The sequence below is a fragment of the Zalophus californianus genome, chromosome 11, assembly GCF_009762305.2.
Source record: "Zalophus californianus isolate mZalCal1 chromosome 11, mZalCal1.pri.v2, whole genome shotgun sequence".
Lineage (NCBI taxonomy): Eukaryota > Metazoa > Chordata > Mammalia > Carnivora > Otariidae > Zalophus > Zalophus californianus.
The window spans coordinates 5,470,655-5,498,464 of NC_045605.1; the positions used below are offsets into that span (position 1 = coordinate 5,470,655).

At 43.2% G+C, this 27,810-nt stretch overlaps 1 protein-coding gene across 2 annotated transcripts in view; it reads right to left on the reverse strand.

Moving 5' to 3' along the window:
• Nucleotides 1-1,149: 1,149 nt before the first annotated feature.
• The window catches only part of SLC35F2 (solute carrier family 35 member F2), a 46,616-nt gene continuing 19,955 nt past the window's right edge, over nt 1,150-27,810 (reverse strand). The window contains exons 2-8 of one of the 2 annotated variants that reach the window (XM_027579332.1): nt 15,528-15,703; nt 13,108-13,235; nt 8,872-9,031; nt 7,863-8,019; nt 7,292-7,344; nt 5,879-6,033; nt 1,150-2,213 (exon numbers count right to left, since the gene is read on the reverse strand). In XM_027579332.1, coding sequence (XP_027435133.1) covers nt 2,028-2,213; nt 5,879-6,033; nt 7,292-7,344; nt 7,863-8,019; nt 8,872-9,031; nt 13,108-13,235; nt 15,528-15,703 — 1,015 coding nt within the window. In that variant the 3' untranslated portion in view covers nt 1,150-2,027. The remainder of the gene's footprint in view (nt 2,214-5,878; nt 6,034-7,291; nt 7,345-7,862; nt 8,020-8,871; nt 9,032-13,107; nt 13,236-15,527; nt 15,704-27,810) is intronic. The other variant, XM_027579333.2, reaches the window with a different exon arrangement.

Sequence of the window (27,810 nt, forward strand, 5' to 3'; positions counted from 1 at the left end):
GAACACTGAGTTCTAAGTTTTAATTTAGGATGCTCAGGTTTGACCTCCTTTGCCCCTCTCCAGAGGGAGCAGGTGAGTAGAAAAAACGCCAGGTTTAGGGGGGAGGGTGGAAAGAGCCAAGCAGGGTAAGATAATACTGCCCACATGTATCTGCATGAAACACCTTGCTTTAGGTCAGTCTCCCCTTAAATGTTCTGAACTGGGGCCAAAGACAAAGTTCATTTGATAAATGCCCAAGGCAGCGCCTGGGTAGTTCAGTCTGCCTTCGGCTCAGGTCATGATCTCGGGGTCCTGGGGTTGAGCCCCGCATCGAGCTCCCTGTTCAACAGGGGAGTCTGCTTCTCCCTTTCCCTCTGCCCCTCCCCACTGCTCGTGCTTGCTCTCTTGCTCTCTCTCTCAAATAAACAAAACCTTTTAAAAAATAAATAAATGCCCAAGAAGAGAGATGACAAAAGGTCTAGAAAGATGAATAGAGACCACAGTTCACCTTGAAGAGCTCAACCGGTGGTGAGGAACGGCAGACAAACAGCAAGCACCCAATAAGTGCAACAAAGAAGATATGAACAAGGGTCCTGGGAACCTAGAGGAGAGGGGGCCTGGCCTGGAAAACCTGAGAAAGGCTTCAGAGAAAGAGATGACGGTTGAGCTGAGACTTGACAGACATGTGGGATGCTGTCACCTGAGGCTCTCCACTTCACCCTGTGTATACACGTTTGCTCTTAAGCAGGATATTTTAAGAAATAACATGTTAATCAAAATGAAAGTCTTGCCCCAAAGGCCAAACACGGTAACCCAACCTTTTTCCACTCACTGGCAGCTGTGAATGGTACACAGCAAAAATCAAGTATCAGTTTTAATTGGCTGCAGAGAATAAAAAATTATCTCACTCAAAAAACTTAAAAAAAGAAGAAGAAAAGAAAAAAGAAAAAAATTAAGGTAATTCAGAATTTTAAAAAGTTTCTTCCGGCAAATGACCTGTGGGCTCGCTGTGAATTCCCCTCCATCCCAACATAAGCCCAGGTAGGTCTGCCTTACCTTCCAGAAGACATGGTTCTGAAAAGTTGGATATGAAGAAATCTTGAATATATTAAGTCATTTAAAAATCCAGAAGGGGAAAAGGTTAATCCAAGAAACCACACAACGAATGTATTCCCATGAAATCAAAATCTTTTAATACCATGAACACTTCCCCTCGATTTCTTTATTACATTAAAGAAAAGTTTACATACCGTTTACAGTTTTTGTAAAGTGGCAGAGTGGTAGTTAATATCATAATGATGCTACATAGTTGCACTTTGTATTGAAGAAGTATCATAAAAATTTCATGGCACATTACAAATACTTGGTGAGAAGTAGTGTAGTATCCTCTTTGAAGAACAGAGAGAGGGTCCCCAGGTTTACTGCACCACCCCTCTTTCCTGTCTCAATGGTACCCACACTGGTATCTCAGGATTTCTCAAGGGCTACCCCACCCATGCTGCTGCCATATGCAATCAGTCACCAGACCTCACTGTGGCGTGAAGACCACAGGGCTTGTGGACAATGACTACCTTGGCAAGGCAAAACCCAGAGGCCTCCAACCATGGGAAGCAGCTCCCAAACCACCCTGGGCTGCCCCCACTCCTGACTGCCCAGCCCAGCCTGGACAGCCTGCTCGCAGGCCCTGCCCTGAGGCTGGATCATGCCTGGCTATCGGCCCCACCACGCTTTCCCACGGGTGTCTCTGAGACCCCAGTGTGGGGCACACCTTGTCTCCCTGACCCGAACAGGTATTGGTCCTCAAACCCACAGAAACATGATCCCAGCCACCTTGCCTTCTGCTCTGTTTTCGTATTTCTGCTTCGATACACTATTTTCTATTCCTTTGCAAAATCTAACCACTGGGATCCAATCCAAAGTTGCAGTGCTCGCTCCCCTAATAATTTTCCGAGTCCCCTCTGCCGTCAGCAGGGTCTGCTGCCTCCAGGGGCGCCTCCCGGTTTCCGGGGAAGCCTCGGGTGCACAAGCACAGGCGCCTTCCTCTGTAGCTACAAGGCGGCTGAGTGGGTCTCCTGCAGGTTCTCCTCCAGCTTCAGCCCTAGGTTGTCGATCCCGATGCCGGAGACGGGCGGCACGCTGCTTTCTGCGGGCTCCGCCGTGCGCGTCGGGGCAGAGCAGTACAGAATGAAGCCCACCATGATGACGGAGAAGGACAGAATGTAGAGCCCGGAGAACTAGGGGGAGAACAGGCGATGGGTTGTGGTCTCTGGCAAACACATGTTGACTGCTACCCCCCTGCCCGCCACACTTTGAGGGTTAGCTAGCTTCTCGTAATCTTTGTTTCTGGAAGCTTCCAAAGAGATGCCAATGCCCCCAAACCCGCCGGTGCGCGTACTGTGAACGCACAGGCTCAGGCAACACCTGCCACATCAGCCAACAGGATCCTTGGAGCTCTAGGAAGTGGAACTTCTGCCTTTCTCTGTGATACGCCCAGCTGGACTTCCACCTTGCAGCCAGCCCCACTTTGTAGGGAGAATCAAAGGTCAGCATGGCTACCATCCATGAGAGAGCCAATTTCAGACCCTAAGCACCGTTTATAATAATTGCTATGAAACAGAGAAACACTGGACCTAAGATAAAATGTGGATGTACAGATATGACACATTCTCCACAACCCTCCGTGTATGCTAATGCAATGAAATCCAGTTTGTTAAAATTTAATAAATTATCTTCTTTCGGGAGACAAAGGTTACACAATCAGATTTATGGTGGGCTTAGCAGATAAGGTCTTTAGAGCTCGAAAGACGTCATTTTTTCGGAAAAGTCTCAAACCCGAAGAGGTTAGTGGTGTAAAGAGCAGTCGGACAGGCACAGGGCATGGAGCTCTGCAGGAGGAATCTCCCACCCTCTCGGCTCCCTGAGGGACTGACTGTAGCGAGAGCCCATTCTGACAGACACACCACAAGGATGCATGGAGTTCCTGGTGACCTTCTCCAACCCCCCCCCCTTTTTTAGGAAAACAACCACCCAGAGCAAACTGCAGTGAAGACAAGACACTAATTCATTGTGTGTTATTACTGAAAACAGCATTCTGACACACCCCCAAAGTTTAAATAAATAATATGATGCATTCTGTATATTTGCTCTTATTTGAATCAAGGATCCATACAAAAGTTCGGGTATTAAGGAAATTAATATTTGTTTTTAACAGCATGAAAGATAAAACACAGGAAGAGAAGAGCTGAAGACTGACCAAGAATGATGTGGTAAACTTTAAGGAAACTATGTAGCATAATGAATGTGTAATTAAATGCCTAGGATCATTTTTTTTTTCATGGAACAAGCAAACTCAAATTTATGAACAGTCCTGCTAACCTGATTTTAAAGTTAAGAACAGAGAATGCTGGGGCACTTGGTGGCTCAGTCGCTTAAGTGTCTGACGTCTGCTCGGGTCATGATCTCGGGGTTAGGAGATCAAGCCCTGCGTAGGGCTCCCCACTCAGCAGGGAGTGTCTCTCTCTGTTTCCCTCTGCCCTTCCCACCACTCGTGCTCTCTCTCTCTCTCAGATAAATAAAATCTTTAAAAAAAAAAAAAAAGAACGGAGCATATTTTGTTCAAGCCAATAAATATTTTTAAATTCATTTAGATTTCATAGTATGCCCCCAAAGAGTTCTAATGCCTAAAAAGAGTTCTAATAAGAAGATGACAAAGAAAAACAATAAGAAAACACAACAGGTTGAGAAAGGAGATGTGAGAGAGAGAGAGAGAAGAAAAAACCAGATACACTCCCTAAAGTAAAAGGAGGAACTAAACAGGTTTTGAAATGAGTATTATGTACAGTGCTGGTCATCTCCAGCTGTGAGCTTCTGTGAGTCTTCTGGTTTTTAAGTGTATAGAAGAAAAAGTGTCTTGTTCCTCTTAAAAAGCAGGTGATCAAATGGAGTCACTCTCTTAGAAGGGAGAGACTCTGAGGGAATGAGGTAAGTCTTCTGAATTAGAGGCTCTTACTTTTACCTTTCTTCTTCCCCCCCCCCCTTTTTTTTTAAATTCTGCCCTTTGTGTCTGGATCTACACTGGAAGTTTCTTGCGGCTACTCTGGTCAGTAAGTATTTACTCAAGATCAATTCCAGTGGAGGCAGAGTCTGACAATGAGGAGTGCAGAAATTTTTAAAATTCTTTCAACTGTCAATTTTAAAACGCAGAACCAAAGTTATTTTAGAAACTACAATTTTAAGAATTGGTGGTATATTGGACTTATAATTTTGTCTCGAAAAACTGCTTCTAAAATGCTAGGTATCGGGTGCCTGGGTGGCTCAGTCAGTGAAGTGTCTGCCTTCAGTTCAGGTCATGTTCCCAGGGTCCTGGGATCAAGTCCCATGTCGGGCTCCCTGCTGCTTAGGGAGCCTGCTTCTCCCTCTGCCTCCCTCTCTCTCTCTCCCTCTCTGTCTCTCATGAATAAATAAAATCTTTTTTAAAAATTAAAAAATAAAATAAAATGCTAGGTATCTTCTTTAAGCTCTGAATGGTTTTCCACCAAGATCACAGCAGACCCACTCTTTGCTCTACAAGTCTTGAAACAGCCTTTGAACAAAAACAATCAAATCTGATCTGGGTTAAGAGTGAGCCACTAGACGTGCAGGGACAAAGAAACATAAAGTAAAAGAACGGAGAAGGAATTTAACGTTCACATGCTCTAATTTGGAGAATAGCAGTTTAAAGTTATGTGGTCAAAAAAATGACATACAAAAGGCTTTTTCATGTTAACGTGAAGAGCAGTTAAAGGGCAAATATCTACACGAAGGGAGCTTATAATAGGTAGCAGCAGGTGTATTTTTAAAGCTTTTCTTTCTTTAACCTTACTTCCTCCTTCCCACTTGGATACTATTTTACTTAGAAGAAGTTAAACTACTAAAGCTAAATCAATGGACCTGGTTTAAAAAGAAAAACGCACAGGTGAGTGGGGTCGTATGTTAACACAGATAACCTATAACCACTAAGCTTAACTACAGAATAGAAACACCATCACCCCCTAGTGGCGGCCATGTGAAATGCAAGCACAGCACCACAACTCACTTGTAAGGCTCACTTTGTAGCCCTTGGCAACTGTTCTCATTAAAAATCAATCAATCAATCAATCAATCTAGGCATGTCAGATCACTTCTCTGATTCACTCTGACATTTGTTACTTTTTAATGATGCAACCAAAAAGCTATAAATACTCCTTCGGTCTAAGTTCAGGAATAGCTTAACCCGCAGGTTTGTAAAGATAACACCCAGTTCCTTTCATATGTAACACGGCAAGGCAAAATGGTTCATGCTTCTTAAGCAGAAATTTCTGAGACCCCACTGAATGAGGCATTGTGCATTCATGGCCAATTCCTGGGAACAGTGTAAATCAGTGCCAAGCAATTTCTGCCTGGATACAAAATTTTACAAGGACAAAGAAATGTAGTTGCTGTCCCCAAATGAAACTAATACTATCAAGCAACAGCCAACATTCTCACTATTTGTAAGAAATGTAGTTGCTGTCCCCAAATGAAACTAAAATTATCAAGCAACAGCCAACATTCTCGCTATTTGTTCAAGTAACTGGGATAGCAAACTCGTCAACAAGCATTTACCGAAGGTATACTAAAGAAAGATGGACTTCCAATGCAGCACTTCTCAAAGGGCGCTCCCAAGACCTTGGGGGTCCCCAAGACCCTTACAGAAGTCTGGAGCATCAAAACTCTTATTATAATACGAACGTGATGCTATTTGCCTGGAGTGCAGACCGTCCAATGAGATTCTTGCCAAAAAAAGATGAGGTTTTATTTTTGGATCTAAACTAGTAAAGACACCCATGACTTCTTTTAGACCAAGCAAGTGTTCCTCTTTGAACATGATCTATTTGCTTACCTTATAGCCAAACAGAAAGAGTCCAAAGAAAAGACTGTAGAGGTCAGCTGTCAGGATGCCCAAGTTCACAGAGGTGGCACTGGTGACTTTAATCACGAGTGGCATGAAGCTGTACAGGCAAAACATGCAGAGGGCAAACGCCACAAACAGCAGGGCTACAGAAAAAGCAAAGTGGAATATCTAACATTACAGGAAGAAATCAGAAGGCAAAGATGCTTTTAAGGCTTGGCTGTCATATACAATTCCCTGATCCTTTCACACACTCTCTACAGAGCACCTCGCAAAAATGCTCAGCATTGCAAATGAGACACCGAAAGCTCACAGGAAAAAAAAATAATAACAACAACAAGATAGGACACAGAGTAAGGACTTCAAAATTGCAACAGGGTGTTAGATGGTGAAGGCCATAGGGACTTGCTCATGGTGTGACTGGTTCAACAGCTCTCGCCACCTGCCTCATCTGCCCACCCCAGAGAACGTGATGCTGTGATAAAAGGTCCATAAAAGCAGAATCACTGTGAAGAAAAATCACCCATCATCTTTTGTTTGCTTTTATCTGGTTCATTGGTTGGACATGATTTGTGTCACCGGATTCAGAATACAGTATTTTTAGTCATCAAAGGCAGGTAGCTGTTCGGTCCGTTATCTTGTGCTCATCTCATTAAATTCAGCGCTCTCAGAAAGCACAGTATAACCATCGTCTTCGGGCCAGAGTTGGTCATGTGGGTGCTCACCATTTAGTTTTGCAACCATTCCTTCAATCCCACCTCCATACTCAACGTACACCCACTCATACCCACTCACATTCAGGTACACTCACTCACACTCTGGCAATCCAAGTTATTTAATTGAATTAAATTATCCAAGCACAGCATGTGAACTTCCATGACATTTTATAGGCTATTTTTAACTTCTTTCCATCCATCATTAAGTAAGGTTGAAGGAGTCTTTCTTAACTGTTCCACCACTGTTTTCTACATTATTTATTTGTGCAGATGCCCAAGAATATCAGGTGAGAGTCGTAATGGAAGTTGGTGGGTGATTATACACCCTCAGAATGTTCAGGTTAATGTTTCACAAATTACATCAAGCAGACAACCTTCACGTTAGGTTTGAGGACTCGTGATACAGATCTAGTTGAAAGGGAGTGTGACCGAAGGTCACAGAATTCCTAGTAAAGAAAAGCTATTCCTGAAGGTAAAGATTAAGAATTAACTCCCGTGAAGGTTCATTTACGAGTTCTCAGGGAAAACTCAATGTAAACCCTGGAGCCCTCGGGGTACCAAATTACTCTGTGATTTTACAAAAATGCTTAAATACTACTTATATGAAGTATTTATTTCTCGACGTGTGTTTTTGTCACTTAGAGGAAAGGATACTGCCCCAAAATGGATGACCATTTTATGTACATACCAATCTTCCAGTCCCACTGGATGCTGGCAATATCCTTATATTCCACAATCAATCTAAGATTAAAACAAGAGGTCAGAGAGAGATCCACATACTCATTTTCACTAGTTTATAAGCATTTTAGTTGCTATATTTCAGCTAAGATGAGGAATTACATTGCTTCTTAAATTTTTCTTAGGGTATAAAAATAAGTATCTTTAACATAAATGACAACAAATGAAACCCAAAGGAGCCCATAAACATGCTTGACGCCCTTCAAGGCACTTTTCAAGTAGTAGCCAACATGACATTATGTTTTCCATTTGAATAGGGAGTTCATATTTTCTGGAAATAACTGAAAAATAAAGTCTGTATGGTAATGCCTCTACCACGTTGTAAGCAGAAATCATAAGCATCACGTACATATAAGAAAATGAGGCATAATTCTTGATATTTCAAGAATCTTCTAATAGTTAGCAAGTCACTGATTTCAAATGGGAATCTGGGCCAAATCAACAATGAATATTAGTAGCTGGAAAGTAATCATGTACCATATATGTGCTTATTTTGTTTAAGGGAGATTTTAGACTCTTACAGCTGTATGCCGCTGATAATTGTTCCAAATAAGCCCACCATCCCTAAAAACTCCTGTCTGCTCAGCTTCTTCACAATGTATTCTTCACACACGTTAGAAACAGCATAGAGGGAAGCCCCAAGAAGGACCAAGATGTCACCAATCAGGACGTCACTCCCTGTAGGAAGACAAGACACAAAGAGGTACACAGTGTTAAGACGGGACGCTTTCTAGCTTGCTTCCAGGAGTGTATCTGGTTCACATTCATTTAAATAAGAGTTTACAGAAGGAGAAACTCTGGTTTCTAGAAGTTTAAGGACTCTTACTCCTCTCACTTTATGGCACAATTCTACTGTGATTTTTCATATTTTGACCCCTTGGGAGATGACGCAACTGGAAGATGGATAACATAGGGCCTTAGGAAATGATTCTATGACAAAGAAATTAACGGAATTCATGGAAGGGAATTAACTAAAAACTACAGGGAAAGAAGCTAGGTAGTCAAGTTCATCTTCCCTCAATCCAAGGATACAGTGAAGTCGCCTGTAGACTGGGGAAATTCCGAGGCCGTACTTAGATTTTATAGCATCCATTGTCTGAACTTTGGCCCAAAGAATGTCCAAGTGTTCTCATCCAGAGAGCGACTGAAAAAGAGGTCGGTCACGCAGTGGACATGAAGTTTCCTTCTGATAAAAAGCCAAGAATCTACAAGTTTTTCCAGTAACTAATCCGAATGGATGGGCCAAAAGAGGATTATTGCCAATATTTAAAGAAACTTCTCTCCCATGAGACAAAACTATTTAGTGTGACAAAAAGAAGCAAGGGCCGTGGGCGGGCAGGGACACAAAGCACGCTTGGCGGAAGGGGTCCCAACAGCAGAAGGAAGTAAATCTGAAAATAAAACTTAAAAGACAGTTTAGCCAAGACGTGCTTTCTGTCTTTTCCTACAGAGCTTTGCAATACAGAAGCGAAAACATAAGCAACACTTTTTTTCCGTGAGCGAAGCAGCAGAAGGACCACGGCCTCTCACCGGAGTTGTCTTCCCTCCCTGCCAGGATGTCTGCACCGACCATCGTTCCCACGCCCAGCAGACATACAGCCACAGCGACGAAGTGGATCACTCTGTATCTTGCATAAAGAATAAACCACGAGAGAGCCATCAACACAGGGATCCCAAAGCAGTCCAGAAGCTGCAAGGAAAGAGACACAAACGGCGTAAGCCTTCTGTCCTCAGCTATACGATGGGTAAATAATCCTCGGGGTCCGCGTTTATGCCTGCCCGCCCTGAGCATCTCGACGGCGATTTACCGGGATTACTTGGATTTACCTTCACCTGGATTGACTGGCTGAATCTTCACAAGCCTGTGAGACTGAAACCACAGTTCCCATTCTACGGATGAGGAAAACCAAGGCACAGACAGGTTGCGTGAGTTGCCCCAAACCCCACAGTTGGAGGTGGGAGAACCAGTGGCCGACCCCAGGGATTCTGCCTCACAGCCTGTGCCGTAGCTCTACCCTCCCACCCGCGCTTTTCCGTAAGTCCAGCAGGCAGTCCTGCCTTCCCTCACGCACCCCCTCCCTCAGTCAGTACTTCCGCACCTCACGTGGGGGAGACCCTAGCAGAGGAGCTGGAGCGTGGAGAACAAGAGAGACACAGCCCAGCCCCCAGCAGCACACGGAAGGCTAGCCGGACAGAGAATAAACAGTCACGCCAGCAGATATCTAGGTGTCATTGGGCTAATAAGCACTACCAAGTACAAGGAGATCGCCACAAAGCCAAAAGATGCCATCTCCCTGACAGAGCGTCCAACCCCACCCTAGCTCACAGAGAGTCCTTGCGCTCCTCTTCTTCGACTATTCATCCATCACCTGCTGATCGTGGGTCCAGAAAATACTTCCTCCACCCCCAATATTGTCAGGCTAAACGGCAGTGCCAAAATCTCAGCAAACTCAAAATCACTTGTAAGATAAAGGGGGGGAAATGGAGATTTTATTCCCTCGACTCTTGAGGTCACAAATGTTGTGAAGTGCATTCAAGGATAAAAAATATATTCTGTATACTAATTAATAGTCCCGAACCTGCTTTATTGCTCCTCCTGTTCTTTTTTTAACCTTGTCTCGGATGCTCTCTGTGTCTGTCTCGTTTTGGACAAGCCAGGCCCCTAAATCTCCCGCAGCCTGTCGGAGCCCGTCCACGGCTGCTGACTGATGGCCTTCTGCCACGGTGTCAGGGCTGGGGGCCGGCGCACCAGGCGCAGGCACGGGCACCTTGCCTCGTTATTCATTCCAGCTCCACAGCTCTAATCCCCTAAGTGCTTTGCTGAGCCTGCCTGAATGACAAACCATTACACGATGCAAAGGATAACAGCCCGTCCCGGAAGACACCGGCAGAATCCAGCCGAATGACTTAACAAAGTCTGAACGATGTTCCTTAAACAAAAAAAGTAAAAAAAAAAAAAAAAAAGGTCACTTCTCAAAAGTCTCACGGGAGACTCCCTCTTCTTCAAGTGTGTCTTAAAATCAAACTTAAATTTATTCTATTTGGGGGGTGCCTGGGTGGCTCAGTCAGTTAAGCATCCGCCTTCGCCTGAGGTCCTGGGATCGAGCCCCGCATCTGGCTCCCTGCTGGGCAGGGAGTCTGCTTCTCCCTCTGCCTGCCGCTCCCCCTGCTTGTGCTCTCTCATGCGCTCTCTCTCTGTCAAATAAATAAATAAAATCTTTTAAAAATTTTATTCTGTTTTTAACAAGTTTTGGTGGGCAATGAGTGGCCATCTGAGGGAGCTGCCTATGTAGTCCCGCCACTGACCAGCAGCGTGCTCCCCAGCCGGTCCCCCGTGGCGTCACAACATGAAACGAAGAGATCAGACCGCATGATCTCACAGGTCCCTTGCTCCCATGAAGTTCCACGACTTCTCATCTCCTATCTAGCACCCTGGGCCATCTATCTACACCGACTCTCCTCCTCACAGTGTACTCTTGGTGACGGATGTCTTCTCCTTGACTTCTACTAAAGTAGAAATACTTTATTAGAGATGGAGCAGAGAGGAGAAAGTGAGATTGAAAGAGGCCTTAGGGAACGGAGGACAGGGGCTTCCAACAGCACCATGTTCTAGAAAGAACAGAGCAGCCCAATGGAGGAGAAACTGGCTGTGGGTGGGGAAGGAAAAGGAGCAGAAGTGGGGTAAAGTAGGAGGACACACGGGTAGAAACCTAGTCCGAGGGGCGCCAACGGCCACGTCATGAGCTTCAGGTAAACCACTCCATCAGTGGTTGCTATTCCAGAATCTCTGAAGGAATCCTTAAGCGGGAGGTTCAGAGACCCCCAGGGCCCAACTTCCGTCCTTCCACCCACACTGCAGATTTACTCAAGTAGAGAATCAGCTGGAAGAGTCCCAGGGAGAGTCCCCAGCCACTGCAGCAAGGAGTTTTAGCTGCTAGATGCCCTTTTTTATAATAGACTCCTTGCGAGGACCAGAAGCACATAACTTTTGATGACCAAATGCTTGGGTTTTTCTAAGAGGCTAGAATTGAAGAAATTATTTTCAATAGTCTAAGGCATGAGCTTCAGTCAAAGACCCAAGTGTAAGTTTTTTTGCTTAGCTGGGTTTAGACCTTGTACCAAGTCAAAACTGGTCATTATCGGTCATCCACAACCAAAGTTTCTGGGAATTATAATCAAGTAATTAAATTGTGTATGAGGAGGGTAGAATGTGACTAGAAAAATGCCATCTTCTACATACGTATATGCTTATTACCCATAGCTAAAAGCACACTTGATCCTATTTGTGATGAACTTGATCCTTTAGGTAACTCTGGTTTTAATAGTTTTTTTTTAAGATTTTATTTATTTATTTGTCAGAGAGAAAGAGAGAACACAAGCAGGAGGAGAGGCAGAGGGAGAAGCAGGCTCCTTGCTGAGCAGGGAGCCCGATGTGGGACTCAATCCCAGGACCCAGAGATCATGACCTGAGCCGAAGGCAGATACTTAACTGACTGAGCCACCCAGGCACCCCTAACTCCTGGTTTTAATTTTTATGAATGCTGGGTTTTCTACGTACCTCCTATGATATCTGTCTTAACCCATATTTCCCCAAACCAAAGGTCTGCTGAAGACAATGCTTAGCATGATTAGCGCGATGTTACAGAAGAGAAAATATTTAATATGAGGCATTCAGATAATAGCATTTAATGTATATTCACATTGGAAAAGTACTGAATTGTCATCAGTCCTTATGTCTTCCAAGTGAAGTAAGTCTAATTACACTTTAATTCTTCCAGAGATGAAATAAGGACACCTCTGTTTTATATAGTGAGAAAACTGATGCATCAAAAAATTACAAATTTCAGGGCGCCTGGGTGGCTCAGTCAGTGAAGGGTCTGCCTTCGGCTCAGGTCATGATCCCAGGGTCCTGGGATTGAGTTCCGCATCAGGCTCCCTGCTCAGCGGGGAGTCTGCCTCTCCCTCTGCTCCTCACCCCAGCTCATGTTCTCTTTCTCTCTCACTCTCTCTCTCAAATAAATAAATAAAAATCTTTAAAAGAAAGTTACAAATTTATTAAACTGTGAAGACTAAACCTGGCATCGAGGTCTCTCACTTTCACCTTCCTTCATGAAACAGTTTGTTGTTAGCAGTGGTGAGTCACCATCATGATACAGCCCACAGTTCGCTAACATCAAGACAACTGAATCAGTCATCCTCAACACCTGGTTAAAAAGTACTGTTCTGCAGGAACATTTTTCTTTCAATCCAGCAACAATAACCCTAAAAGAGGAATAGTGATACCAGTTTTACCTCTGGCCACCCAAGGTGCTTAATCTCTACCCCAGATGTCTACAAGGTTCTTTCCAGTGACTCCAACGGTTCCTTTTGTCTTGAATATCTACTTTACTAGCAAACCTCCAACTTTTCTGTAGCACAGAAGTATATTCACTTTATATGCCATCTTTAAACAAACTTAAAAAAGAACTCTTGTCAACATCACAACATCAACTGCCAACTAAATATTTATGCTTATTTTGGTAGCAACTATTCTATTCTGTAACAACATTGGCAGTTTGGGAACTGATTAACGTGTATACATTTTCACCGATTCCAGGAAATTTTACTCATTAGCACATATGCTCCAAGAAGAAACAGATAGCATCCACCTGTATTTAGGTCTTCTGCCAGTGAACAGCTTTTCCATAAAATTTGGTTAGCACCTATGGGCTCAGATTCTTCTCTGGAAGCTGAAAAATCCACACAGGCGAGAGGAGGCCCCCTTACCTGGACACTGGTTAGAGTGGTGTACTGGTACGCTCGGACGATCAGGTAATTAGCTTCCACGTCTGCTAACCCAAGGAGGACATACTTCCACCATTTTCTCTTCAAGATGGATAAAAGGTTATCGCTCCCTGGTTCAAAGAAATCTGGGTTGGTACATGTTACCTGGTGCTAGGCATATCAATTTAGAGATTAAGGAGTCAAAGCAAAGGTTTACTTTCTCTTTTGAATGTGGTCCCTCCTAATTTCCATTACTCAGAACCAAAATGCCTACAATAGCTCAGCAAGTGTCAGATTTTTTTCTATTATGAAACCCAAGCTAAGATGTCAGCATAGACCAAGGGTTTAAAGTATACACCAAAGAGGAAGTAAGTAGGAGAAAGTGGTTAAATTTCATTTCCTACTGTAACAGAAATATAATAACCAGGTATGGGTTTGGATGCTGCCATTCCTGACAAGCTACAGATTATCCTATGACAATCAAATGTTTTCTTACGAATCCAATGATTATTTAACCTCTGCACGTGGTCATTCTTTTGGAAGAAATGTGCTTTCAAGACAAAATTAACTCAGTGATAAGTCTGAAAAAAAGATTTGGTGGCATCACTGAAGAAAAACCTTTTATCCCCCAAATTCTACTTATTCAAGTTAACTGCAATTCACTTCTTTAGAGAATCTAGTAGACAGGAGATACATAATTAGCACATATATGAGAAGGCTTTATGGTAAAAATAACCTGCAAGTGAGAATCATAACCAAATAATTATCATTAAAACCCAATTAGGAGGAACATCCTGAAAACACAAAGTTAGCCTTCCTCAACGTCTGACAGAGCATGGCAGGCACCCACCAACCATCCTTCGGGGGGACCTCACTGATGTACTTATGAGTCACACTGACTTCCTAAAGGCTGATGTTTACAAAGAAGCATCCAGAGCTATTAACCCTGTACCCAATTCCATTTCCAACTCCTAAAGTTCTTACCAAATTTGGTACTTTCCACTTAAGACGTTTTCCCCTCTCCCACAACTGGTTTCCACCTTCTTTCAAAAACAAGTCACTTATCCCGACACCAGATACCATTGGGCATTAAGGTTCATATTACATGAGGATTTGCAAACACCACTGATTTCATTATGAAGCTCAAAACGATGAAAATGGAAGTATCGCCCCCTCCCAATCAGTTTGGGTTACCCATAGTCCTCACCTTTCTGAGTTCAATCTCATTTCATTTGTTTTTTAAAAGTCATGCTCTCCTCTTGTGGGAAGGACATCTGTCATGACTAGCAGCCCCTAATGCGGGGCGGCGCCGAGAGCATGAGCTCGGGGGCAGGCTGGCTGAGTTGGAATCTGTCTCCACCAATGCCTACCTACATGACTCACGGCCCGTTACCTACGTGTTGCACGCCTCAGCTTCCTCAACTGCAAAGTGGGGGTAACAGTAATACCCAACTGCTTCATTGGGAGGATTCAGTGAGGTAACACATCACCAAAGTGAGTTAAGCAATTAAAATGATGCCTAGCACAAAAATGTCAGCCAGAATCTAGCTCTTCCCATTTTCTGTGTAGCTAGCTACAAATCATATTTCTATAATGATTCTAAAACAACTTCACCCAGGCGTCTGGGTGGCTCAGTCAGTTAAGCCTCCGACCCTTTGTTCCAGCTCATGTTGTGATCTCAGGGTCGTGAGATCAAGCCCCACATTGGGCTCCACATTCAGCAGGGAGTCTGCTTGAGATTCTCTCCCTCTGCCCCTCCCCCTGCTTGCATGCACATGCTTTCTCTCTATATATATAATAAATAAATAAATCTTAAAAAAAAAAACAGCCAGTGATAAAGATGTTAATTCCTTGCCAATCCCTTGCCTTTGTCTCTCTCACGACACAGACTTGATCTACATGTAACCAGTGCTCCATTTAATGTTCTCCACTTGAGGGGAAATATATATTTTGGAAAGTGAGGCTCTTTTTAAGGGTTTTTAATACTGTCTCTTAAATTTATCAACCACGGGAGAAAAAAATAAAACCTAACACTTAATGACGTTTACACTTTTAATATTTTTGTTTTTCAATTTTATTTTTTTAAAGCAATCTCTACTCCCAAAATGGGGCTCGAACTCATGACCCCGAGGTCAAGAGTCCCATGCTGAGCCAGCCAGGCGCCCCAGCACTTTCTTTATTTTTTGGCAACTTCTGTTGGGACAGTTTGGCGCTCCCTGTTTTAATCAACAATTTCTGAGAATTATACATAAATCTCCATAAATTTTCATAGCATTCAGGGGTGTCACAGTTTTCCAATAACTTCTATGTAAAATAGTTTCCCATTCTTGGTTTTACCTCACATTTTATTTTTTTAATATCCAGAAGCCAAACATTTTTATGAAGATAATTTGTCGAAAAGGTCATCCTCACATTTGACCTACCTGATTGAAATGTCAGCATCACTGTATAAAATAGAAACAGCAAGCAATAGTTGATAAAGCTCTGAAGCATGGGGGTGGTCACTTTGTATTTTTCTGCCAGGTACTGGCTGGTGATGGCTGTCCCACATATACACAAGGACAGCATCTGACCCAGGGCAACTGTCTTCAAGATATGCCTGGAAAATAAAGGAGAAGATCAGAACAACTCACAAGTTATTCCTTACACACACACACACACACACACAGAGGTTCAACACAAAGAAATATTCTAATTATTCTAGGTGGTTCTTTATTTCATTTTATTGCTTACTTTACATGCACAAAAATTGAAGTTTTGTATTTTGAGAGACTATACTCCTTCACATTTCTGATTTTCCCCCTCATTCCCACAAAAAGACATATCCCCCACTTCCCTGACCATATAGAGATCGTTTTGATTACTAAGCTTTGTCATATACTATTTGAAGTGTGTGTGGTTTTTTTTAAACACAACTTTAACTTTAGTTTTAAATTCTTCCTATGCATTAAATGTTTACCATTTTCTCAACCTTTCACTAGCCCAGAGACTTGATTTCTTCAACTAGAAGCAATGGCTTTCAAGGTTGCCTCCATGTTTGAATCTTGCAGACTTTTTAAAGGTTTTATTTTTTATTTATTTGAGAGAGAGAGAGAAAGAGCATGTGCACATGAGTGGGGGGAGGGGCAGAGAGAGACTCTCAAGCAGACGCCCCACTGAGCGCAGAGCCTGATGCGGGTTCCATCCCACGACCCTGAGATCATGACCTGAGTCGAAATCAAGAGTCCGACACTGACCGACTGAGCCACCCAGGCGCCCGTGAACCATGAAGATTGTGAACGCCAACGTTCAGCGGCACCCGGACCCACTGCATCATTACCTCTAGCAGTGGGTTCCAGGCATCGGTGATGTTCCAAGCTCGCTAGGTGATTCCAATGTGCAGCCAAGACTCTGAATCACTGCTCTAGAGGCTGGCACTTTGGACTGTAGAAGAATAAGACCCAGATTCTGCCTTTTGGCATTTAAAAAAAAAGAGGCCCCTGAACAACCAACGAAAGCCATGTCAGCAAGTGGAAAGCAGAGGATGCCATGGAAGGTGCCACAGGGGCAGAATGTACAGAACCCAGCAGCCTGTTAAACCTCAGGGGGAAGTGTTGAAAATGATCTCTGGGTTTCTTTCTTTTTTTAAAATTTTTTTTTATTTATTTGAGAGAGAGAGGGAGAGAGAGCGCAAGCGAGCACAGGGTGGGGACAAGAAGAGGGAGAGGGAGAGAGAATCTCGAGCAGACTCTGGGCTGACCGTGGAGCCAGCCGCTCGATCCCACGACCCTGAGACCATGACCTGAGCCCAAACCAAGAGTCAGACGCTCAACCAACGGAGCCACCCAGGCGCCCCAATCTCTGGGTTTCTAGAGAAGATGACTGGACAGATACGAGGCTGCTGAGCAGGTCAGAGAATACAGGACGCGAAGAGGTTTGGGCAAGGGGAGGGTCATGAGTTCAATTTGAGAGCAGCAGAAATTGAGACAGCTGTATTGCTGGAGGAAAAACAGTAAGAGGTTTCACAGGAGGACTCTGAGAAGGCCCCTGGTGAGTCTCTGCTTCCAGACATTTTTGCCCCGTGTGATCTCCTCTTGAGTGTGCGCAGGATCGGTGACTTACTTCTAACCAGTGGAATACAGTACAAGGAATGGGATGTCATTTCCATGAATACATTCCCTAAGGTTATCACTTCCACCTTGCAAGTCAACTCTCCTCTCTTCCCTGCTGGCTCCCATGAAACAAGCTTGTACAGAGAGACCCACATGGAAAGGAACTGAAGGTGCCTCTTGCCAAACCCCAGCAAGGAACTGAGAACATCTGCCCACCGGTCAGCAAGGAAATGAATCTTGCGAACATCGCTGTGAGCCTGGAAGCAGATCCCTGCCCACTGGAGGCTGCTGCTGGGTCCCCAGCCCTGGCAGACACCACAACTACAGCCTTGTGAGAGGCCCCGAAGCAGAGGGTAGGGAGATGCCTGTTCTACAACAACTGAGCCTTATTTTAAGTCACTAAGTTTGCGGAAATTTGTTACCCAGTAATAGATAACCAAGTTGAAACTCTGGACTTCAGAAAGTTAGACCCCACCTATTTTCTCTCCACTACACATCCAGGGCCTTGCACTTTGCTGTCACTCAGTAAGTATTTGTTGAATCAATGTAAACAGATAAAGAAATGATCATATATGTCCAAATATATGGTAACTCCAAACATAAGACACTCACCTAGTTTCCCAGTGAAGTGCAAGAGTCAGAGAAAGACTAGAAATTATGGGAGTGCCGTGATACAGAAGCTAAGAGTGGAAAAACTTTTTTAAAAGGAAGAGATCATCAATATGATAGTGTCAAAAACTACAGAGAGAAGGGGTGGCATTATGCCTAAAGAGACATAGTTGGACTGGGAAGCTGGAAGTCACTCATACCTTTGAAAGAAAGCTTTCAGCTAATGGGAATGCCTAAAGTCAGATTCCAGTGGGTGGGGTGAGTAGACTAGGAGCCAGCAAATGCGCCAAGCATAAATTGCTGTCTTTTTTAAAAATGATGAAAAGGAGAACAGAGATAAGGAAAGAGTGTGAAGAACAAGCAGCAATGTTGAAGACAGGTTTATTATTATTTATTATTATTATCTTCTTAAAGGATCAAGGAAGTTTAAACATATCTGGGAGATGAGCAGAAGGCAGTATGAGAAGGGGCGCCTGGGTGGCTCAGATGATTAAGCGTCTGCCTTCGGCTCAGGTCATGATCCCAGGGTCCTGGGATCGAGTCCTGCATCGGGCTCCCTGCTCAGCGGGGAGCCTGCTTCTCCCTCTGCCTCTGCCTCTGCCTCTCTCTCTCTCTCTCTGACTCTCATGAATAAATAAATAGAAAACGTTTAAAAAAAAAAAGAAGGCAGTATGAGGGAAAACTTGAAGACTGACAAAAAAGAAACTGAAAAGAGATTATAAAGACAGCTCCTGGAAGGATCAGGGCTCAGGACTGAGAACACCACCACTTTTGTTTAAAATGTTCTTTATATAAATCCTTCCAGAGTTGTTCTAAGCGAAGTAGAAAATACCAAAACTGCAGAAGACAAAGAATATCTGTTCTAAGAGTTTACAATGTATTTTTTTTCCTCTGGAATGTTCATTTTAGTAATTTGCAACTAACCTCCAACAATCCTAGCCCAGGGACCCAAAGAGAAAGGGGAAGTTTGCTGGGTGAGTCAACCCTAACTAAACACACTTGCAGAGCCTTTGCCATGTGTCACGACAAGAAGATAAAAACTGAGGGGCACCTGGGTGGCTCAGTCATTTAAGTGTCCAACTTGATTTTGGCTCAGGTCATGATCTCAGGGTCATGGGATCGAGCCCCACATCCGGCTCCACAGTGGGCATGGAGCCTGCTTAAGATTCTTTCCCTCTCCCTCTGCTCCTCCCACTGTTCCCACATGCGCTCTCTCATGCTCACTCTCTCTCTCTAATTAAAAAAAAAAAAAAACCTGAATAGTCACTCTCTGTGCCTCAGAGGTTCAGTGTCTACTGGGGTTAAAGAGGCAAGTAAACTAGGAATTAGGACAAGGCAAATGCTATAATGGGCTGGCTTACAAAACTTCAAGAGTTCACCAGACAAATACAGCAAGGAAAGGCATTCTAAGCAGAAGGAACAGCATATACTAAGGCATAAAGTCCTAAAACAATATGGCACATTCAGGGAGTTCAAGTGGGTTGGTGTAGCTGCAAAGAAGGTGAGAGAGGAAAATGGCAACAAATGAGGATAGGAAGATCCACACAAGCCAGATCAAGAAGGGCCTTGGGTATAATGCTCTAAAGTTGGCTTCTTATCTTGCTGGTGGTGAGATCACTGAAATCTTCTGAATAGGAGGGAGTGAAGGGACTAGTGCATCAGTAACTGAGCATTCCTGGGTCCCTAAATATGTCATAGCACACAGCACCAAAACCTTACCCTTAATGCCTAACATGAAAACCTGTTAAAGAGGAAAGTTGACAGACAGCAGAGTCTAGAATAATACCTGGTTTTCTAGATCAGACAACTGGATAGATCACAATATGGTTAATCAAGTTCCCAAAGGCAGCAGGAAAAGGCACATCTTTTTGTTGTTGTGAGATGGTCAAGGGAAAATATCCAGTAAGCAGTTTAGAGCTGGGAAAAAGAACTGGGTTGCAGAAATAAATTTTGAGAACCAAAAGCACAGAGATGGTAACTGAAGTTGGAACACAAATGATACTAAGACTTAAATGTAAAAAAACAAAAAGAGGGTAAAAAAAAAAAGAAAGAAAGAAAGAAACACTCTGGGGCGCCTGGGTGGCTCAGTTGGTTAGGCGACTGCCTTCGGCTCAGGTCATGATCCTGGAGTCCCGGGATCGAGTCCCGCATCGGGCTCCCTGCTCAGCAGGGCGTCTGCTTCTCCCTCTGACCCTCTTCCCTCTCGTGCTTTCTATCTCTCATTCTCTCTCTCTCTCTCAAATAAATAAATAAAATCTTAAAAAAAAAAAAAAAAAGAAAGAAACACTCTGGAAAACAGCAGGACAAAGGGTCCAGAGGAAGATGAGGAATTTGAGATAGGGATGAAGAAGAGGCATGGCCAGAAGGAGAGAACGAGGAAGGAAGAACATTCTGGAAACAGGAGAAGATAGCACTTTAAGGAGAAAGCGCTCTACAGTTTGGGCTGCAGCAAATTTCTCCTCACTGCACCACTCTCCACAAATCCAATCTCTACTCGATAGCAGGAGTCAATGTTCTGAATGTTAACTGAATGTTAACAGGATCATTCCCACGCTTCCTGAAATCTTTCTACGGATCCCCTTTGTCCTTAGATGAAAGCCAAACTTTAAAATGGCCTACAGGGCATCCCATCATCTGCCCTTTGCACACTTTGCCAGTCTCATCTGGGACGACTCTCTCACAGCTTTAATTTTTGATTTTTTAAATTTCTATATTTAATATATAACAAAGTATAATGTATAGCCAACATGCATTTATGTATCCACCAAGGAGCTTAAAGAAGAAAATATTGGCAACATTGACATACCCCCCTCCTGCTCTCCCCAGCTTCAGCTCTCTGGGGTAACTAGCTAATCCAGAACTGGGCATTTATCATGCCATGCATTTCCCTATATTTTAATATTTATGCAAATATCCTTAAGCAATAAATAGCATTGTTCCGCTTGTTTTAAAATTTTATATAAACAGCACAATATGTATACTTTTGTTGCAACTAGCTATTTTGGCCAACATTGTAGGAGAGTCATCTATGTTGATAAGTTAGTTCTGGTTCATTCCTTTCTATTACATGATCATCTCACTTTATCCATTCCCTTCTTGATATTTAGGTTGTATTCCAATGTGTGTGTTTGTGTGTGTAAACACTTAAACAATGCCCCTACAAACATTATTGCATACGTGTCCCGATGGACATATCTAAGAGTTTTTCTGGTTTTTAGCAAACTGGTGCAAATGGGTTGCTGATATGCTAAGATATAATCTCCTCAGGATGGCCTGACATAAGCGCTCAGGATGGCCTGATAGGGACTACTCAGAGTATCCTACAAATATTATGACTTCCTATTTGTTTCATGAAGTTTAAAGGAATCATTTGCTCTGGAGAAATATCTCAGAGTGGAATGGTTGCTCTTAGGCTAACAGAAGCATCTTCAATTGTATTTGTTTTGCTAGATGGCTCTTTTTAAAGGGTTCTGTTACTTCATGTGGTTTATTTACTCTTTTACTCTCAAAACTGCAGGAATCTCCACCCTTCAAGGGGAAGAATGATATCAATAACTGGTCAGATGCAAAGACATGTTTTTTTAGGCTGTGGAAGAATATTTTCAGTCAGGTGAGCAAAGAGTTCAGGACTTGCTCCCACAAGGGTAGCAGGCTTTCTAGGGATGCTCTGCCCGTCACAGGCTGATGAGGCAAAATGGATCCAGGGCTTTTGACCTCTTCCTCTTGTGCTCACTTCTTTCTAAAGGAGACATTGATTCTAGATTTAAGCTAAACAAAAGAAATCTGCTACTTGGTCCACCTAGAGCACTGGGGGTCTACAGAGGTTAAGGAGCCAAAGCCAAAAAGTGGGAAAGTGTATTCATTCTGTGTCACTGTCCCCAGCTATGTACTTCCCTCAGGAATCATTTGAGGAAGTATACCTACACAAAGAAATGCTTCCAATTCTCCTGCATTTCATTGTTCAACTGGTATCTCCATAGCACACGTTCTCAACATAATCCTCACCACTACCCGGAGAAGAGCATGACTCCCCTCCTGTTATGGACGAGGAAAATGATACTCGGAGGGGCTCCATAATTCACCCACAGTCGTACAGCTAGGAGAAGGCACAGGAAGTCAGTACTCTCAGCTATTGAAAGACTAATCAGGGGTTCAAATTTGCTTAAAGAAAATGACCTAGGGAAACTTCTCCTCTCTTCCCCGGAAGGAAGTCTCAGAAGTACAGAACTTTGGAGCTAATCTCCACTTTTTTTTAAGTTGAAGAGACTGTGACCCAGAAGAAGGAAGTGTTTTGCCCAACATGATACAGAAGCCGAACTGATGCCCAAATTTTCCAATCACCAAATATCTGCTGTTCCCCCAGCAGCACATGGTCTTGGGATAATCCGTGAGATCATCCCTCAGAGTTGGTATCTTCTTATTTTCTGTATCTCTTTCTCTGCACTGCCCTCCCCCAGACCCCTCTCTTCACCCTGCTTCCCATCTCCGTTATGATTTCATAACAGAGCTGATACCAGAAAACCCCTTCTTCAAAGGATCCTTGCACCCCACCTCACTGCCAGGAAAGGAGCTGAGGTTGATCTCTCTCCTACCAGTACAAGCCCTGCTTCCCTGTCCATCAGCGGACAGGTGGATGTCCAAAGTACAGGGCACCAGAGAGCTACCCCAGTGGCCCATAACCTAACCAAAGTCAGAACATTTTTCACATCCCGTAATGGACTCAAAAGCAATGATAAATTTGAAATAAGTGAGAATAATAAGTCTGGGAGTACTAAGCCCTGTTCACAAACTGACAAAATTCCTCTAGGAGGCTCCCATTTGCCATCTAAAATAGCACAATTAAGTAAGCTGTCCTCCAACTATAAAGTATCACCATCTTCTAAAAAAAAGTCACAAATTGAGTATGGAGATTTAAAGTTACAGGAATGCACTTCTCTTGGCTCCAAATCATAATGACCTCATCTATAATGGAGAAGCAAGAGAGGGAGAGAGAGAGAGAGAGGGAGAGACAGACAGGGAGAGAGAGGGAGAAGCTGAGAAGCTGAAGGGGGTGGAGGTTGAACAAAGGGAAAAAGAAGAGAAAAATACTCAGACTTGTCAAGAGAGATACTGAAGGCTTCAGAACAATTTTTGTTACTATGGCTTCACGTTTAAGCATTTGCATTTCACCACAAGGTCTTAGTTCACAGGAATTCTGACCTGAACACAGGGACTCTCTAAACCATAACAAAATCTGTTCCTTTCTAAGGGAAGCTGCCAGAAGCAACGTGCATCTAACCATGGGATATATCCTGTCACGGTTTTTCAAACGGAACCTCCACTGCAGTAAACTTCAATGGCAGGATATGGTCCAACCCTAAGACACCATTTCCCAAGGTGGCTTCCCACTGTGGGAGCCAGGCCTCCGGAAAGCAGAGCAAACAAGAGTTATCAATCATTAGGGGGTAGGGTGGCAAACCACGTGCAAGATAAATGAATAAGGTCACTTCTGACCACATTACTACTTGAATGTATTATATGAATTTAAGAATTTAGGGCGCCTGGGTGGCTCATTCCGTGAAGCATCTGCCTTCGGCTCAGGTCATGATCCCAGGGTCCTGAGATCGAGCCCCACATTGGGCTCCCTGCTCAGCAGGGAGTCTGCTTCTCCCTCTGCCCCTCACCACGCTCATACTCTCTCTCTCTCTCACTCTAAGTAAATAAATATCTTTAAAAAAAAAAAAAGAATTTAAGGATGGAAAGAAGAAAAGAGTTTTAAAGCATTTTATTTCCCCCTTCCTTCTTCCAGAAAACATAAAAGTATATATCTTAAGATCCCTTCCATTCCAAAATACTCATGCACACACTTGCTAATGAAACTGTCTTCTATCTTCTCTTATTTGTGTATTCGGTCATGTATTCACTGAAGTTCATTGGGTGCCTAACAGATGCCAAGCAAAAGGGATTTAGAATTTAAAAGGCCCACATATTTCCCGGTCCCAGACCCTACTCTACCCAGACCAGATCAGGGGGCTCATGCTTTGTGCCCTGAAAAAATACCACATTCCTCTATTATGGGCACCTGGGTGGCTCAGTTGGTTAAGCACCTGCCTTCGGCTCAGGTCATGATCCTGGAGTCCAGGGATCGAGTCCCACATCGGGCTCCCTGCTCAGCAGGGAGTCTGCTTCTCCCTCTGACCCTCTTCCCTCTCGTGCTCTCTGGCTCTCATTCTCTCTCTCTCTCAAATTAATAAATAAAATCTTTTAAAAAAAATCCCTCTATTATAACACCCACCACACTGCTCGTGGGTCTCTTCCCCACCAACTCTATACTCCAAGAGGACAGGGACATTGTATCTTCCATGATGAACACAGTGCCTGGTACATGTAGGTGCCTAATGGGACACTGGCCATTTTTAAACATGACAAGGAGCTTTCTGTCTGGTCGAGGAGAGAGACCTCACCACACAAAACCACAGCAAGATGGAAAGTGTCAGTGCTGAGCTGGGTCTGTGGCCAAGGGGAACAAAGAATCCAGACTGCCCAGAGAAGGTTCACACATGGTGAAACACGTGATTATGGACCAGGAAAGTCAAAAATTTCCAGAAAGATTCAGGAATGAAGAAAACGCTATAAGGGTTCTTGCCTACTTCAAACATTAGTTTTACATAAAATATACATGAGGCACAATGATCAGATTGATTCATTTCTTTAGCTCTTCTTGACTTGCAACAAGTTAGACCAGCAGTCCTCTCCTTAAGTGTATATTTTTAAAAAATCATTGGAGGATTTAAAACAAACGAACAAACCTGATCTCAGCCCAAACCAGTTAAATCGGAATCTCAGGAGGTGGGGTCCCAATATCAGTCTATTCGAACAGCCCCCTAGCTGAGTCTAATATACAATGAGGTTGGCAAACCACTGAGTTATTCTCTCCCTTTTATTTGAAGAAAAAAAAGAGCTCCAAATGAATGATAAAATGCATTGCTGGAATGCAAATCACACATTTTTCTTCACTTTATGTCTCAATAAATCTGTACTGCTGGGTTGCACATTGTCAGCTAAAGGCAGGATTTCATATTAGGGCTAAAAGACTCGTACAGAGCACAGCTTCCTTGGGGAGATTTTAAAATCCATCACACCTGCCACCTGTAAATACCTGGTACAGACTAATAATTTCCAGACCCTCTATAAAAATCCTATTACCATTCTGAAAAGAAATATTCGTTTAGACCAAATCCTCACCCTTAGCATATAGATTATCCAGTGTCTATTACTAGAGCATTTTAAACAATACTGGCAGCAAGCTAGAAAATAAATGGTCTTTCTTTACATAGTGAGAAGCAGCCTCGATGACAAGTTATATTCTTTCCATATCTACATTTCTATGATTCAAAAATTTAGCCATTGGTGTATCATGTCCTTCTAATAAACACAAGGAGTTAGCATTTTGGAAGAACCCATAGTCTCGTGTAAAAAGGCGTATTCAAGGCCACAGAAGCCAAATTTCAAAGATTAGAAAGTGCACTAGGATATATCGTTACCTTAAAAGGAAGACAAATAAGGAAAGGAAATATGTGTTTTCTTTTCCCCCCACTAGATTATGTCTGACTCAGAGCAGATGCTCAGTAAATGCTTATTAGTGAATAAATGCAATTAATTCTTGAGATACGGTAATGTTAAATGAGATTTCGTAATGTTAAAATGCAAGGTAGACAAATACTGTAGCCAGGAGACACTTAGAAGTGAACTCAAGCAATGTTGATAGTGGCATGAATATGAGCCCAGGAATTAAGAGAACACTGGGGTCTAGATTTAAATTTGAACCATGAAAGAGAAGAGAAACAGGTGCAGGCAAGTTTTATAAAACATGTTGTGTTTTATAAAAGGCTGGTGGAGATTGTACCCCAGATGTGATCTTTAGGAAAGAATTCCTCGTGAACACAGTGGAGAGAATTGTAGACTTTAAATCAGAGGGTTTAATTCCACCCCTTATTAGTGTTATGAAGTTGAATTGGTCTCTCAAAAACTGTTTCTCTTTTTAAATTTTTTTTTAAGATTTAAATTGATTTATTTGAGAGAGAGAGCACGCACACAGGAATGGGGGCAGGTGCAGAGGGACAGGGAGACAGAGAATCCCAAGCAGACTCCCCACTGAGTGCAGAGCCCAATGCGGGGCTCGGCCTCACAACCCATGTGATCAGGACCTGAGCCGAAATCAAGAGTCAGATGTTCAACTGGCTATGCCATCCAGGCGACCCCTGTTTCTTTTTTTTAATGGGTGTAAAACCACCTGTGTGGGTTTAAGGGTTAACTAATGTAACCTACAGAAAAGTACCTACCACCTTAGGCACTCGATGAATTTTCTTTCCTTCCTTCCTCTGGCTTTACCAGCCTTTTAGAAAACTTCTTGACCAGAACTATCCAATAGAAATTTCTGCAATGACGAAAATGTACTGTAAATGCACCATTCAATAGAGTAGCCTCCAGCCATATGTAGCAATTAAGCACTTGTAATGGGGCTAATGTAAATGAGGAACTGAATTTTGAATGTTATGTAATTTCAATTTAAATTAAAACAGCCATAAATGGCTAGAGTAGGAACAGACCAACAATGTGCAGTGGAGTTACTGCAGTGATGGAAATGTTTGAGAAGGGGCTACTGAGCATCTGAAATGGGGCTAGGAGCGTGAATGAGGACCTGAAGTTTCTACTATAGTTCAATGTAATTCATTTTAATTTAAGTAGCCCCATGTGGCAGGAGGCTATTGCACCGAAGACCACAACTCCAGACCAGTGCTTCTCAAATCTTAATGTGATGTGAATCACCTGAAGATCTTGTTAAATTGCACATTCTGGGGGTGCCTGAGTGGCTCAGTCGGTTAAGCATCTGCCTTCGCTCCGGTCATGGTCCCAGAGTCCTGAGGTGGAGTCCCACGTCCGGCTCCCTGCTCAGCGAGCAGTCTGCTCTCCCTCTGCCCCTCCTCCCCACTCATGCTCCCGCGCTCTCTCTCTCTCTCTCTCTAAGTAAATAAATAAAATCTTTTTTAAAAATTGCATGTTCTGATTCAATACATTTGGAGAGAAGCCTGAGACTCTGCATTTCACACCAGCTCTTGTTGATGCCTGTGATTCTGGTTCATGGACCACACTTTGAGGAGCAGGACTCTGGAGCAGTGCTTCCAGTTCTGCGGTCTCTCAACTCTAGGAATCCACGGAACTAATGACAGCAGTCTGGTCAGAATCTGTTTTTGACGCTTCAAAAATCTTAACGGTACTTCTGACCATTGCTGGTAAGAAAGAAAAATAACACAATCCGTAACTGGGGAGGCAGCATGGGGTGGAGGGGGCATTTCTAGCAATTTTACTTCTAGGGATCTGTCACCAAATCCTCTGGCAAAAATACAAAAGGCCTATATACAGGCCATTACACTACTATCTATAATAGAAAAGACTAAAGAAAAAAACCTAAATGTCTACCAATAGGGAACCAGCCGAATAAACACAGAGGACTGTGGGCTATCAAAAGCCAGGCGAACGTTCCTATCTACCTGCTATAGAGTGACTGCCAGGATCTACTTTAAAAAGAAGCAAATGTGGAGGAAAATGAGTAGGGTATGCTAACATTTGCCTGTATTTGTTATTTTTTTTTATTTTTTTATTGTTATGTTAATCACCATACATTACATCATTAGTTTTGATGTAGTGTTCCATGATTCATTGTTTGCGCATAACACCCAGTGCTCCACGCAGAACGTGCCCTCTTTAATACCCATCACCAGGCTAACCCATCCCCCACCCCCTCCCCTCTAGAACCCTCAGTTTGTTTTTCAGAGTCCATCATCTCTCATGGTTCGTCTCCCCCTCTGACATACTCCCCTTTTCTTCCTCTCCTGTTATCTTCTTCTTTTTCTTTTTTCTTAAAATATGTTGCGTTGTTTGTCTGTATTTGTTATTTTTAAGTGTAAAGATAAAACCAAAACTGTTTCGAAGTTATCTATAGGTCAGGAAAGAGAGCGAAGTAAAA